At 45.7% G+C, this 16,083-nt stretch overlaps 1 protein-coding gene across 2 annotated transcripts; it reads left to right on the top strand.

Annotated features, from left to right (window-relative positions):
* The first annotated feature begins 299 nt into the window (after positions 1 to 299).
* LOC148809047 (uncharacterized) lies at positions 300 to 16,045 on the top strand. 2 transcript variants are annotated; one of them, XM_088909324.1, is made up of 9 exons: positions 300 to 421; positions 6,997 to 7,053; positions 7,568 to 7,900; positions 10,096 to 10,416; positions 11,542 to 11,793; positions 12,224 to 12,544; positions 13,835 to 14,086; positions 14,928 to 14,957; positions 15,429 to 16,045. In XM_088909324.1, exons 1-9 carry the CDS (start codon positions 397 to 399, stop codon positions 15,539 to 15,541), a joined length of 1,704 nt encoding a protein of 567 aa, XP_088765450.1. In that variant the 5' UTR covers positions 300 to 396; the 3' UTR covers positions 15,542 to 16,045. The 2 variants fall into 2 exon arrangements, with proteins under 2 accessions (XP_088765450.1, XP_088765452.1); XM_088909326.1 differs by lacking the exon at positions 14,928 to 14,957.
* The last annotated feature ends 38 nt before the right edge of the window (positions 16,046 to 16,083 follow it).

The following is a 16,083-nucleotide window of genomic DNA, read 5'->3' as shown; positions in this document are numbered from 1 at the left end:
TTTTTAGCGTGAAAATATACCGAGATCGTGGGATTTCAAGGCTAGAATCTGTGCAGAATGGAGGGGGGGGGGGGTATTTTCAGTTGTATTTCCGCGTCTGATTCTCTTTCCTGATACAACACACAAGGGAAATCTAGATCAGTTATCACAGACCCTGCAGGCTATATAGGAAAACAAGTCGTCCCCCACACCCAAATGAGGCAGGATGTTTGCATTTCAGCTTCCCTGGGCTCGTGTTCTGTCAGGTATTAAAACGACAGTGCTGTCATTGTGCAGCTCATCTGCCGGATCGAAGATCGATTTACTGAAGTTGGATTTTTCTTACTAAAAAAAAAATCTTTTCCCTCTAAGAGTAAGGTTACCCCTAACTGCGGAGAACCCGTGTCCCCGCGGGACATGATTGAACCGGGACGTGCCGCAGGTGAGCGACGTTTTGTTTTTAAGTCTTCAGATGTGATTTTGGTTTGGTCGTTTAATAGAAAGACTTCTCTATGGAAGCCCGTTTCCGCCAGGGAGTTAAAAAAAAACGCGCTATGGTATCTCAGAATTGCGACTTAGTATCTCACATTTGTGACTTCGAAATAGCCCACATTTCATTGTCTGTCCTTGTGTTATTGTAACGGATTCGGGTTCTAGGGCTTGTGCCCTCGCCACTCCCGCCCTACTTCGTGCCTCGCTGCACTGGCTCGAACCCGGGTCTTGCCAGCTGAGCTAAAGAAGACCTTCTTTTTTTTAAGTAAAAAAGGACATACAATGGAAATACGTAAAAAGTATGTTTCATCTTTTATACTTGTGAATTCTTCTGGATGTGAAGTGCCTATTTCTGTATCTTATTTCATGTTCTGTCTACGTAAATAAAAACTATTTTTAAAAAGCCCACCGTGCACTATTCCATCCGGGTACTGTGGAAGCCTCAGAAAAAAAAAATAGTGTAATTAATTTGATTTTTATCAGGGCACTGTACAGGACAAGTCTTCAGGCTTATAGATCCTATGATCCTGTACGATTCATGAAAATAGTGTAACGGACCGGCCGACATACAGGTTGTGCGATCTGGTTGCAGTGTGGTGACGGCACCGCCCTCCCCTGCGCAGAACAGTGATGCTGGCCGCCGGGGCTGAAGAAAGTGAGCCGGTGCAGCGAGGCACGAACTAGGGCGGGAGCGGCGAGGGCACAAGCCCTAGAACCCGAATCCGTTACAATAACACAAGGACAGACAATGAAATATATGGCTATTTCGAAGTCACAAATGTGAGATATAAAGTCCTAATTCTGAGTTACTAAGTCGCAATTCTGAGATACTAAGTCGGAATTCTGAGTTGCTAAGTTGCAATTCTGAGATACTAAGTCGCAATTCTGAGATACTAAGTCGCAATTCTGAGATACTAAGTCGGAATTCTGAGATACTAAGTCGCAATTCTGAGATACTAAGTCGCAATTCTGACTTACTAAGTCGCAATTCTGAGATACTAAGTCGGAATTCTGAGTTGCTAAGTCGCAATTCTGAGATACTAAGTCGGAATTCTGAGATACTAAGTCGCAATTCTGAGATACTAAGTCGGAATTCTGAGTTGCTAAGTCGCAATTCTGAGATACTAAGTCGGAATTCTGAGATACTAAGTCGCAATTCTGAGATACTAAGTCGCAATTCTGAGTTGCTAAGTCGCAATTCTGAGATACTAAGTCGGAATTCTGACTTACTAAGTCGCAATTCTGAGATACTAAGTCGGAATTCTGACTTACTAAGTCGCAATTCTGAGATACTAAGTCGGAATTCTGACTTACTAAGTCGCAATTCTGAGATACTAAGTCGCAATTCTGAGATACTAAGTCGCAATTCTGAGTTGCTAAGTCGGAATTCTGACTTACTAAGTCGCAATTCTGAGATACTAAGTCGGAATTCTGAGTTGCTAAGTCGCAATTCTGAGATACTAAGTCGCAATTCTGAGATACTAAGTCGGAATTCTGACTTACTAAGTCGCAATTCTGAGATACTAAGTCGGAATTCTGAGATACTAAGTCGGAATTCTGAGATACTAAGTCGCAATTCTGACTTACTAAGTCGGAATTCTGAGATACTAAGTCGGAATTCTGAGTTGCTAAGTCGGAATTCTGAGATACTAAGTCGCAATTCTGAGATACTAAGTCGGAATTCTGAGATACTAAGTCGCAATTCTGAGATACTAAGTCGGAATTCTGAGTTGCTAAGTCGCAATTCTGAGATACTAAGTCGGAATTCTGAGATACTAAGTCGCAATTCTGAGATACTAAGTCGGAATTCTGAGTTGCTAAGTTGCAATTCTGAGATACTAAGTCGGAATTCTGAGATACTAAGTCGCAATTCTGAGATACTAAGTCGCAATTCTGAGTTGCTAAGTCGCAATTCTGAGATACTAAGTCGGAATTCTGACTTACTAAGTCGCAATTCTGAGATACTAAGTCGCAATTCTGAGATACTAAGTCGGAATTCTGAGTTGCTAAGTCGCAATTCTGAGATACTAAGTCGCAATTCTGACTTACTAAGTCGCAATTCTGAGATACTAAGTCGGAATTCTGAGATACTAAGTCGGAATTCTGAGTTGCTAAGTCGCAATTCTGAGATACTAAGTCGCAATTCTGACTTACTAAGTCGGAATTCTGAGATACTAATTCGCAATTCTGACTTACTAAGTCGCAATTCTGAGATACTAAGTCGGAATTCTGAGTTGCTAAGTCGCAATTCTGAGATACTAAGTCGGAATTCTGAGATACTAAGTCGCAATTCTGACTTACTAAGTCGGAATTCTGAGATACTAAGTCGCAATTCTGACTTACTAAGTCGCAATTCTGAGATACTAAGTCGGAATTCTGAGATACTAAGTCGCAATTCTGACTTACTAAGTCGGAATTCTGAGATACTAAGTCGGAATTCTGAGTTGCTAAGTCGGAATTCTGAGATACTAAGTCGCAATTCTGAGATACTAAGTCGGAATTCTGAGATACTAAGTCGCAATTCTGAGTTACTAAGTCGGAATTCTGAGTTACTAAGTCGGAATTCTGAGTTACTAAGTCGGAATTCTGAGATACTAAGTCGGAATTCTGAGATACTAAGTCGCAATTCTGAGATACTAAGTCGCAATTCTGACTTACTAAGTCGCAATTCTGACTTACTAAGTCGGAATTCTGAGATACTAAGTCGGAATTCTGAGATACTAAGTCGCAATTCTGACTTACTAAGTCGGAATTCTGAGATACTAAGTCGGAATTCTGAGTTGCTAAGTCGGAATTCTGAGATACTAAGTCGCAATTCTGACTTACTAAGTCGCAATTCTGAGATACTAAGTCGGAATTCTGAGTTGCTAAGTTGCAATCCTGAGATACTAAGTCGGAATTCTGACTTACTAAGTCGCAATTCTGAGATACTAAGTCGGAATTCTGAGTTGCTAAGTCGCAATTCTGAGATACTAAGTCGGAATTCTGACTTACTAAGTCGAAATTCTGAGATACTACTGTAAGTCGCAATTCTGAGATACTAAGTCGGAATTCTGACTTAATAAGTCGCAATTCTGAGATACTAAGTCGGAATTCTGAGATGCTAAGTCGCAATTCTGAGATACTAAGTCGCAATTCTGACTTACTAAGTCGCAATTCTGAGATACTAAGTCGCAATTCTGACTTAATAAGTCGCAATTCTGAGATACTAAGTCGGAATTCTGAGATGCTAAGTCGCAATTCTGAGATACTAAGTCGCAATTCTGACTTACTAAGTCGGAATTCTGAGATACTAAGTCGCAATTCTGACTTACTAAGTCGCAATTCTGAGATACTAAGTCGGAATTCTGAGATACTAAGTCGCAATTCTGACTTACTAAGTCGCAATTCTGACTTACTAAGTCGCAATTCTGAGATACTAAGTCGGAATTCTGAGTTGCTAAGTCGGAATTCTGACTTACTAAGTCGCAATTCTGAGATACTAAGTCGGAATTCTGAGTTGCTAAGTCGGAATTCTGAGATACTAAGTCGCAATTCTGAGATACTAAGTCGCAATTCTGACTTACTAAGTCGCAATTCTGACTTACTAAGTCGGAATTCTGAGTTGCTAAGTCGCAATTCTGAGATACTAAGTCGGAATTCTGAGATACTAAGTCGCAATTCTGAGATACTAAGTCGCAATTCTGACTTACTAAGTCGGAATTCTGAGATACTAAGTCGCAATTCTGAGATACTAAGTCGGAATTCTGAGTTGCTAAGTCGCAATTCTGAGATACTAAGTCGGAATTCTGACTTACTAAGTCGCAATTCTGAGATACTAAGTCGGAATTCTGAGATACTAAGTCGCAATTCTGACTTACTAAGTCGGAATTCTGAGATACTAAGTCGCAATTCTGACTTACTAAGTCGGAATTCTGAGATACTAAGTCGCAATTCTGACTTACTAAGTCGGAATTCTGAGTTGCTAAGTTACAATTCTGAGATACTAAGTCGCAATTCTGACTTACTAAGTCGCAATTCTGAGATACTAAGTCGGAATTCTGACTTACTAAGTCGCAATTCTGAGATACTAAGTCGGAATTCTGAGTTGCTAAGTCGCAATTCTGAGATACTAAGTCGCAATTCTGAGATACTAAGTCGGAATTCTGAGTTGCTAAGTTGCAATCCTGAGATACTAAGTCGGAATTCTGACTTACTAAGTCGCAATTCTGAGATACTAAGTCGCAATTCTGAGATACTAAGTCGGAATTCTGAGTTGCTAAGTCGCAATTCTGAGATACTAAGTCGGAATTCTGAGATACTAAGTCGCAATTCTGACTTACTAAGTCGCAATTCTGAGATACTACTGTAAGTCGCAATTCTGAGATACTAAGTCGGAATTCTGACTTACTAAGTCGCAATTCTGAGATACTAAGTCGGAATTCTGAGTTGCTAAGTCGCAATTCTGAGATACTAAGTCGGAATTCTGAGATACTAAGTCGCAATTCTGACTTACTAAGTCGCAATTCTGAGATACTACTGTAAGTCGCAATTCTGAGATACTAAGTCGGAATTCTGACTTACTAAGTCGGAATTCTGAGTTGCTAAGTTGCAATCCTGAGATACTAAGTCGGAATTCTGACTTACTAAGTCGCAATTCTGAGATACTAAGTCGCAATTCTGACTTACTAAGTCGCAATTCTGAGATACTACTGTAAGTCGCAATTCTGAGATACTAAGTCGGAATTCTGACTTACTAAGTCGCAATTCTGAGATACCATAGCGCGTTTTTTTTTTACTCCCTGGCGGAAACGGGCTTCCATATTTCTCGGTGTCGTTTACGGATTTGTATATTCTGGTATTCTGGTGAAGGTCGTAAGTTTTTTTTTTTTTTTTTTGGTGTTGTGTGTTATCGAAGGGGCAGATCGTTTAAGTTAAAGTTTCGTTTGTACTCTTCGTCGTCTTTAGGTTTTCGGAGATTCTGAAATTGTTTAGCAAAACTCTCCGGGTAACAGGCTTGTATGTTGCCTAAGATTCACTTATAAGTGGCCCCATCCAAACCATCGTATTTTTTAAAAACAGTTAATGTTTAATTCGCAGCAATGAAATTGTTGGAACAATTTCAGAATCTGTTGGTGGATTTGAATGCGAAAGTACGAAACTACTTTCACTTTCACAACGAAAGTTAATTGTTCTGTCATTTTGTGGGGGGGCGAGGAGGAGACAAAAAAGCAAAGTGAAATCATTAGGAAGATGCATATAATATATACGATAATTCAAGCTCAAACAGCGCCAGATCAGTAGAACAATTGCTCTTTGCCCTGGGCACGTAGAGGTACTGTAGTCTATATTTTTTAAATTAGTTTCGGCATCTGACATCTACCTGTGAGTGTTAAATCTTCTAAGAACCGCGTGTTATCTGGCTCGGATCCTCGCCCGCACTGGGAGTTGAAGTTCAGGAGTTGGGGGGTCTCCAGAGCGTCTGAGCTGTTTCTAGGGGTGTCAGCCTCACGGAGCTGTGCGCAGGCGCTCTATAGACTGGGGTGTCAGAGTTTTTTTTTTTTACCAGATCCCTGTCCTACAGCTGGATCGCGTTGCAAAGGGGACCACGGGTGTCAGGACTCCCACGAGTGACCCTCCCACGGTGGTTTAAGGAGGGTCGCTGTAGTTTATCATGTGTCCTGTGATGGACTGGTGTCCTGTCCAGGGTGTGTGAGTGTGTCTGTGTGTGTCCTGTGATGGACTGGTGTCCAGGGTGTGTGTATGTGAGTGTGTGTGTGTCCTGTGATGGACTGGTGTCCTGTCCAGGGTGTGTGTGTGAGTGTGTGTGTGTCCTGTGATAGACTGGTGTCCTGTCCAGGGTGTGTGAGTGTGTGTGTGTGTCCTGTGATGGACTGGTGTCCTGTCCGGGGTGTGTGAGTGTGTGTGTGTCCTGTGATGGACTGGTGTCCTGTCCAGGGTGAACCCTGTCTTGGTGTACTGGATAACGCTGTTAGAAATTGGATGAATGGATATCCAATATATTTAAATACACTGAATGCCCCTGTAGAAAGTCCAGTGTAATGTAGCCAGTCAACTCCAAACCTGACAAAAGTGAGATTAGGACTATAATCTTCTTCCACGGTCGAAATGCATTTGATTGGACTGAGACTTGTCCCAGCTCGTCAACGGCCAAACCTGACTTTTGTTTATCAGGTGTTACTTTACTACTGTCTTCGGACGGCTGCCTTTTGCCTTTGTCGTCGTGTCGTGTCAATCAGCGTTTGACTGAACCGCAGACACCCCAGAATCGCGAATGGTACCAGGTTTCCTCACAAGGGGACAGTTCGAGCAAACCTAAAAATTCCGAAACCTTTCCGCATGTTTTTGAGACGCAAAGAAGGCCAGGGACAGGGCTTTTTTTTTTTTTTTTGCTGGATTCGCTGCTACTGTAGGTATCTGATGTACAAGTTTAAGCCGGACTGTCTGATCAGCGAAGCTCCAGAAAGCTTGTCAGACGACAGTGTAAAGTCATGCTCTTGTGTTGTCTTTCTCTTCCTGCTCCAGTGACTGGTTGCTCCCTGCTTAGAGGCACAGCTCTGCTGTTGTCAGCTCTTCGGTGGGGTAAGTGTGAGAGTAGAAATCCTCTATACACTGCACAGGACCGAGGATACGACAAGCGTGATGCAGAGACCACGCACAAAGCTGAGACGCACTCTCACCACCCGGGCAGTGATGTTCAGTGCAGCTCAGCAATGCAAATGGGTTAAACTTCATCCGACTGTATGTAGCTTAGTGATATTTCTTATTCTGTTTTTTTATATATAAAACGTGTCTAGTTGTTGTTGTTGTATGTGTCTCTCTCTCTCTCCTCTGTGTGTCTCAGAGGGTGTGTTCGGTTGTGTTGCTGTGTGTCGGAGGGTGTGTGCAGTTGTGTGTCTGAGGGTGTACAATATGTAGTTGTGTAGCTATGTGTCGGAGGGTGTGTGCAGTTGTGTAGGTGTGTAGGTGTGTCGGAGGGTGTGTACAGTATATAGTTGTGTAGCTGTGTGTCTGAGGGTGTGTGCAGTTGTGTAGTTGTGTAGCTGTGTGTCTGAGGGTGTGTGCAGTTGTGTAACTGTGCTGCTGTCTCTCTCAGCCTCAGCAGCTCCAGTCCCAGTGTTCCTGACAGTCGGGGACTCGGTCACTCTGCCCTGTGATGGGACACCAGCCGCTGGGATCCCCGAGGACCAGTTACACGTCCAGTGGAAAACCCCCACGAGGCCTGTGCTGGATTTCCACAGCGGACGAGCCTTTCCCGGCCCCGGGTTCGAGCCCAGAGTCCAGGTGTCCCGGGAGAAGATCAGACAGGGGGACTTCTCCCTGAGCCTCCTCCAGGCCTCCTTCTCCGACAGCGGGCTGTACGAGTGTTATTACAGAGGGACGGGAGGCCTGATGAAGCTTCTTGGTGAAGTTGAGGTCATCGTCCTAGGTAACCGTCACTCTTGATCGCACTGCAGCGCTGAAGAAACTGTGCAAACACGCCAGCACAGAAAAGTACACAAACAGGACAAAAACAGTGCAAAAGTAATTCAGCGAACAGTGCAAAAAGAGTACAGTGATCAATAAAGAGTACAAGTAGTCCAGCTTTAAGTACAGTTTCGGCTTGCATTCAGGTGTCGTGTGTGTAGTAGTGTTGGAGTACAGTCGTTGTGGGGACAGGAAGCAGTGAGGAGAGATCATAGCATGATGGGAGGGAGTGGGGGCGTCACCAGCTTGACGGCTCCGGGGAAGAAGCTGTTTTGGAGTCTAGTTGTGTGCGACTGGAGTGTCCGGAACCTTCTGCCAGATGGTAGGGGGACAAACAAGTTATGACAGGGGTGCGTGGGGTCAGACATAATTCTGGTGGCTTTTGTCAGACTCCTGGTGTTGTAGATTTCCTGGATGGATGGTTAGGCACTGCTGATGATGTGTTGGGCAGAGATGTGTTTGTGAATATGTCTGTTTCTTTGTGTCTGTCAGGGGGTGTCTAGTTGTGTTGCTGTGTGTCTCTCTCCAGTGTGTGTCTGTGAGGGGGTGTCTAGATGTGTTGCTGTGTCTCTCTCTCTCTCTCTCCAGTGTGTGTCTGTGAGGGGGTGTCTAGTTGTGTCACTGTGTCTCTCTCTCCAGTGTGTGTCTGTGAGGGGGTGTCTAGGTGTGTTGCTGTGTCTCTCTCTCTCCAGTGTGTGTCTGTGAGGGGGTGTCTAGTTGTGTTGCTGTGTCTCTCTCTCTCCAGTGTGTGTCTGTGAGGGGGTGTCTAGTTGTGTTGCTGTGTCTCTCTCTCTCCAGTGTGTGTCTGTGAGGGGGTGTCTAGGTGTGTTGCTGTGTCTCTCTCTCTCCAGTGTGTGTCTGTGAGGGGGTGTCTAGTTGTGTTGTTGTGTCTCTCTCTCCAGTGTGTGTCTGTCAGGGGGTGTCTAGGTGTGTTGCTGTGTGTCTGTGAGGGGGTGTCTAGGTGTGTTGCTGTGTCTCTCTCTCTCCAGTGTGTGTCTGTGAGGGGGTGTCTAGGTGTGTTGCTGTGTGTCTGTGAGGGGGTGTCTAGTTGTGTTGCTGTGTCTCTCTCCAGTGTGTGTCTGTGAGGGGGTGTCTAGGTGTGTTGCTGTGTCTCTCTCTCTCCAGTGTGTGTCTGTCAGGGGATGTCTAGTTGTGTTGCTGTGTCTCTCTCTCTCCAGTGTGTGTCTGTGAGGGGGTGTCTAGTTGTGTTGCTGTGTCTCTCTCTCTCCAGTGTGTGTCTGTGAGGGGGTGTCTAGTTGTGTTGCTGTGTCTCTCTCTCTCCAGTGTGTGTCTGTGAGGGGGTGTCTAGGTGTGTTGCTGTGTCTCTCTCCAGTGTGTGTCTGTGAGGGGGTGTCTAGTTGTGTCGCTGTGTCTCTCTCTCTCCAGTGTGTGTCTGTGAGGGGGTGTCTAGGTGTGTTGCTGTGTCTCTCTCTCTCCAGTGTGTGTCTGTGAGGGGGTGTCTAGGTGTGTTGCTGTGTCTCTCTCTCCAGTGTGTGTCTGTCAGGGGGTGTCTAGGTGTGTTGCTGTGTCTCTCTCTCCAGTGGGTGTCTGTCAGGGGGTGTCTAGGTGTGTTGCTGTGTCTCTCTCTCCAGTGGGTGTCTGTCAGGGGGTGTCTAGGTGTGTTGCTGTGTCTCTCTCTCCAGTGTGTGTCTGTGAGGGGGTGTCTAGGTGTGTTGCTGTGTCTCTCTCTCCAGTGTGTGTCTGTCAGGGGGTGTCTAGGTGTGTTGCTGTGTCTCTCTCTCCAGTGTGTGTCTGTGAGAGGGTGTCTAGTTGTGTTGTTGTGTCTCTCTCTCTCCAGTGTGTGTCTGTGAGGGGGTGTCTAGGTGTGTTGCTGTGTCTCTCTCTCTCTCCAGTGTGTGTCTGTGAGGGGGTGTCTAGGTGTGTTGCTGTGTCTCTCTCTCCAGTGGGGGTCTGTGAGGGGGTGTCTAGTTGTGTTGCTGTGTCTCTCTCTCCAGTGGGTGTCTTTCAGGGGGTGTCTAGTTGTGTTGCTGTGTCTCTCTCTCTCCAGTGTGTGTCTGTGAGGGGGTGTCTAGTTGTGTTGCTGTGTGTCTGTGAGGGGGTGTCTAGTTGTGTTGCTGTGTCTCAGTCTCTCTCCAGTGTGCGTCTGTGAGGGTGTGTATGTGTGTATAATGCTGTATTGTGTCTCTGTCTCCTCAGCTCTCCCACTATCGGTGCCTCTGGGCGACTCGGTCACTCTGCCCTGTGATGGGACCAGGGCTACTGGAATCCCTGAGGAGCAGCTCAGAATCCGTTGGCAGACTCCAGACAGATCAGTGCTTGATGTCTCCAGTGGGAAACAGTATCCTGGCCCTGACTATAAGAACAGGACTGAGGTGTCCAGAGAGAAGATCAGACAGGGGAACTTCTCTCTCACCCTCCACCACACAAAGCTCTCAGTTGAAGACTACTACGAGTGTTATTACAGAGGGAACCATGATCAACTGAAGTTTCTCCATGAAGTTCGACTCACTGTGACAGGTAATGCATTCTGTTACTTCTTCTTACAAATACACAGTTCATAGTTTACATTTATACATATATTTAGGGTGCCCTCCAAACTAAGAGGAGGAGGAGACAGCCCCAGAATACACGAGAGGGATTATATATCTTCACTGAGCGCCTGGGAGCCCCCCAGGAGGAGTCTGGTCTGGTCTGCTCAGCCTGTTAGCACTGCGACCTTCAGCAGGAACAAGCCGTTAGAAAATGGAAGCACTTTGTCCACAACCTCTTCTTGACTCTAGCTGGTGGACTCGCAGGGTCAGGGCCTCCTAGATCCATACTTGCGTTTGCTGTCTACCGGAAACATGATAAGCTGGAGTCTCCTCATGATGTTGGACTCACTGTCACGGGTTACAGTCACACAATGTTTTCCTCTGTAATAGTAAGTAGCTCATGATTCAGTTTAACACGCACACAGGTGTAGGATTTAAGGAGCCACAGTCAGATCTCAGTGGTGTTCACGGCTGTGTGAAATTGTAACATCAGGGTATGAGAACACCTGCCTGTGGACCTCAGAGCTCCTTACTCATGAGACCCACACAAGCTGCCAGGGTGACGTGGAACTAAATGTACGATATTTTCTCTGAGAACACTTTGGTTTCAGGATACAAAACTGTGATTAATTCAAGTTTAAAAAGAAATGAGGGACATGAAAGAGCAGAAACAGAATTTACATGAAATCAGTTGAGTCAGTAAGAAAACGGGTCCTGTAATAATCATTTCAAGTATTTTAGCATGTGTCTAATCCCGTCGCCCATTAAAATGCTAGACTGGATATTGTAGTGTCCCACCCCTGGAAGCACCTGGGAGCTCCAGCTGGCAGACTCATTTCCCCTCGTCTGTAAACAGGGGTCACTGTCCTTTCTCTTCAACCTCCAGCCGGACAGTCACACACCTGTCCCTCTCTACTCTCCTGCCCACCCCTCCACCCTGAGTGACTTACTGTCCAGCACCTCTGGTACACTGAGCCTCCTCTATATCCAGCCTGTACTCTCTTTGTCCTGTGGAATGTGGCTCCTCTTCTCTCAGCTGATCCACACAAGCAGATCCAGGTGTTCTGTGAAGTGAGATGAAATTCATGGTGACTCCGTCTGTCTCTTTCAGTTCGGACAGAGACCCGCAGTGCAGTGTCTGGAGGAGATCTCTCAGTCCCTGTGTTTGATGACGATGAGGTGGAGGTGCTGTTTAACAACACTGTGGTTTATCCCAGAAGCTCAGACACCCAACATGAGCATGTCTCAGTGCAGAACGGCTCTCTGGTCATCCACACCCTCACGCAGGCTGATCAGGGCATCTACACTGTGAGAGACAGGAGAACCAAGAGGACCATCAGTGTCATCACTGTCACTGTCGAAGGTGAGGAGAGCTCCTACACTCTCATTTCTCCTGTTCCTAGGGTGTCTAGTTGTGTCACTGTGTCTCTCTCTCCAGTGTGTGTCTGTGAGGGGGTGTCTAGGTGTGTTGCTGTGTTTCTCTCTCCAGTGTGTGTCTGTGAGGGGGTGTCTAGGTGTGTTGCTGTGTCTCTCTCTCTCCAGTGTGCGTCTGTGAGGGTGTGTCTAGATGTGTTACTGTGTCTCTCTCTCCAGTGAGTTTCTGTGAGGGGATGTCTAGTTGTGTTGCTGTGTGTCTGTGAGGGGGTGTCTAGTTGTGTTGCTGTGTCTCTCTCTCCAGTGTGTGTCTGTGAGGGGGTGTCTAGTTGTGTTGCTGTGTCTCAGTCTCTCTCCAGTGTGCGTCTGTGAGGGTGTGTATGTGTGTATAATGCTGTATTGTGTCTCTGTCTCCTCAGTGCTCCCACTATGGGTGCGTCTGGGTGACTCGGTCACTCTGCCCTGTGATGGGACCAGGGCTACTGGAATCCCTGAGGAGCAGCTCAGAATCCGTTGGCAGACTCCAGACAGATTAGTGCTTGATGTCATCAGTGGGAAACAGTATCCTGGCCCTGACTATAAGGGCAGAGCTGAGGTGTCCAGAGAGAAGATCAGACAGGGAGACTTCTCTCTCATCCTCCACCACACAAAGCTCTCAGATGAAGACTACTACGAGTGTTATTACAGAGCGAACCATGATCACCTGCAGTTTCTCGATGACGTTCGACTCACTATGACAGGTAACACATTCTGTTACTTCTTCTTACAAATAAACAGTTCATAGTTTACATTTACACATATATTTAGGGTGCCCTCCAAACTAATTCCTAACTCTGATAAAGTTGAAGCGAACATGTCATCAACGTTTCTTTGTTAAACATTTCTAAAAACGTTATACAGCATTGCACCGAGCAAAGTCATCCTTGTTATAGAAGAAGTCTAAAACCCACAAGGGCTTCAGACTTGGAGCAAGCCTCACCAGCGCCTCCTGCTGGGAGGAGACAGCCCCAGGATACACGAGAGGGATTATATATCTTCACTGAGCGCCTGGGAGCCCCCCAGGAGGAGTCTGGTCTGGTCTGCTCAGCCTGTTAGCACTGCGACCTTCAGCAGGAACAAGCCGTTAGAAAATGGAAGCACTTTGTCCACAACCTCTTCTTGACTCTAGCTGGTGGACTCGCAGGGTCAGGGCCTCCTAGATCCATACTTGCGTTTGCTGTCTACCGGAAACATGATAAGCTGGAGTCTCCTCATGATGTTGGACTCACTGTCACGGGTTACAGTCACACAATGTTTTCCTCTGTAATAGTAAGTAGTTCATGATTCAGTTTAACACGCACACAGGTGTAGGATTTAAGGAGCCACAGTCAGATCTCAGTGGTGTTCACGGCTGTGTGAAATTGTAACATCAGGGTATGAGAACACCTGCCTGTGGACCTCAGAGCTCCTTACTCATGAGACCCACACAAGCTGCCAGGGTGACGTGGAACTAAATGTACGATATTTTCTCTGAGAACACTTTGGTTTCAGGATACAAAACTGTGATTAATTCAAGTTTAAAAAGAAATGAGGGACATGAAAGAGCAGAAACAGAATTTACATGAAATCAGTTGAGTCAGTAAGAAAACGGGTCCTGTAATAATCATTTCAAGTATTTTAGCATGTGTCTAATCCCGTCGCCCATTAAAATGCTAGACTGGATATTGTAGTGTCCCACCCCTGGAAGCACCTGGGAGCTCCAGCTGGCAGACTCATTTCCCCTCGTCTGTGAACAGGGGTCACTGTCCTTTCTCTTCAACCTCCAGCCGGACAGTCACACACCTGTCCCTCTCTACTCTCCTGCCCACCCCTCCACCCTGAGTGACTTACTGTCCAGCACCTCTGGTACACTGAGCCTCCTCTATATCCAGCCTGTACTCTCTTTGTCCTGTGGAATGTGCCTCCTTTTCTCTCAGCTGATCCACACAAGCAGATCCAGGTGTTCTGTGAAGTGAGATGAAATTCATGGTGACTCCGTCTGTCTCTTTCAGTTCGGACAGAGAACTGCAGTGCAGTGTCTGGAGGAGATCTCTCAGTCCCTGTGTTTGATGACGATGAGGTGGAGGTGCTGTTTAACAACACTGTGGTTGATCCCAGAAGCTCAGACACCCAACATGAGCATGTCTCAGTGCAGGAGGGATACCTGATCATACACAGAGTCACACAGGCTGATCAGGGCATCTACACTGTGAGAGACAAGAAAAAGAACAGGACTATCAGTGTCATCACTGTCACTGTCACAGGTGAGGAGAGCTCCTACACTCTCATTTCTCCTGTTCCTCAGCTTTGAGCTCTTAAATTACAACGGAGACAGAGTTGAACAGAGTATATCAAATAAAGTCAGGGTCCTGTCTACAGCTGAGAATGGAAATGTTATATTGGGGTGTTGAAAGATTCGAGGCTGATTGAAGATTTCAGGTGTGTCTGACACTGAGAGAAATGCAGGATACAGTTTGGAGAAGGAGAAATAGCTAGCAACAGATGATAGAGAGGAAACACTCATAGAATTCACCCCAGAAATCTCTGGAGTCTGTTTCCAGAATCAGATCCTTTCACTGCTGAACCTAAACACAGGACTGGTGATGAAGATGTGCACAGAAATATCCTTTAACAGAACACAGGGGGTCATATAAAGTTTCTGTTGTCACGTGGTTTTTAAAACCGAATATACAGTATAAAATCCTCACATATTTATGTACAAATCATTTACATTTTCTGTTACTAAGTCTTAAATCGGTTTACTGAAAGATGTCGATCTTCTCATGTTTGTAATATTTTACAAGGTAAAACTGGGTAAAAGTTCTGCTTTCATGATGTTCAGGTAGTAATTTGAATTATGAGACATTCATGTGGACCAGTTAGAACAATCAGTTCAGTGCCTGATCTGAATCAACACCAGTGAGTTACACCACATTGTCTGCTCTGTTGTCTGTACATTTATACTGTTGCAGCCACACAGTATGGCTGTGTTCTGGATAGAAGATTTTCTAGACAAAAAGAGCCATATCCTCTTTTCACAGTCAGATATCTTCAAAAAAGACACAACAGCAAATACAAAACTGATTTCTTTCTGTTCTTATCTAGACAAAACAAATCCTCATCAAAGAGATAAAGGTAATGTTTCTGTAATATAATATTGCAGCTTCATTATGTAGTTTTGCTAAGTCTACCAGTGCAGTAGAACAGTCTGTTACAATAGGAGCTCCAGTCCCAGTCCAGTAGAACAGTCTGTTACAATAGGAGCTCCAGTCCCAGTGCAGTAGACCAGTCTGTTACAATAGGAGCTCCAGTCCCAGTCCAGTAGAACAGTTTGTTACAATAGGATTTCCAGTCCCAGTCCAGTAGAACAGTCTGTTACAATAGGAGCTCCAGTCCCAGTGCAGTACAACAGTCTGTTACAATAGGAGCTCCAGTCTCAGTGCAGTAGAACAGTCTGTTACAATAGGAGCTCCAGTCCCAGTGCAGTAGACCAGTCTGTTACAATAGGAGCTCCAGTCCCAGTCCAGTAGAACAGTCCTGTTACAATAGGAGCTCCAGTCCCAGTGCAGTAGACCAGTCTGTTACTGTTGCTGTGTTTCCCTGCAGGCTCTGACCAGGGAGACAGGTCTACTGGTGTGATAGCAGGTGTCCTGGGAGCTGCAGTAGGTCTGGCAGCAGCAGGAGTTGGGATCTGGTGGTGTAGGAGGAGGAGGAAGTAGCAGGATGGATCATCACCTGGAGGACACAAGGATGAGGGAGCCCCAGAGTCTGATCCTCTTCATACTACAGCACCAGGACCATCTGACCCCAGTGTGGACACTGCCCAGCACACAGACCCTCCAGCTGAGAGAGAGGAACAGTGTGAGTTATTACACTGAGGACAGACAGGAGTCCAGAGACTCAGGGCTCCTGAAGGGACTCATTCCTGCTCAGTGTGTCTGTCAGACTCCGTCAGCTCTGTCACTGGTACTGCAGCCCAGTTCACACAGGGAACCCACCCAGAACCCGGGCCATTCTGTGCTCTTTAACTGAGGACATAAATGTGTTTTTGTACTGTACTGCTTTTGCCTTATAAAGTTCATTTAATATATTTAGCAAGTGTCTTTAGTCAGTCAGAAAAGCTCCTAATTCAATCCCGGATGTATTGAAATAAACATCTTCAATATATAGAGAACACTTATTAGAATTCCTATTAATTAAAAACGGCTATTTTATAATGATCATCACGCACAGTTACACCCCTGGAACATCCGGTGGTGGT

Source organism: Atractosteus spatula, unplaced genomic scaffold (assembly GCF_055471065.1).
Source record: "Atractosteus spatula isolate fAtrSpa1 unplaced genomic scaffold, fAtrSpa1.hap1 Scaffold_175, whole genome shotgun sequence".
NCBI lineage: Eukaryota > Metazoa > Chordata > Actinopteri > Semionotiformes > Lepisosteidae > Atractosteus > Atractosteus spatula.
Note: the sequence above shows the minus strand (reverse complement) of the source record. Positions and strands in the feature narration are given on the sequence as shown.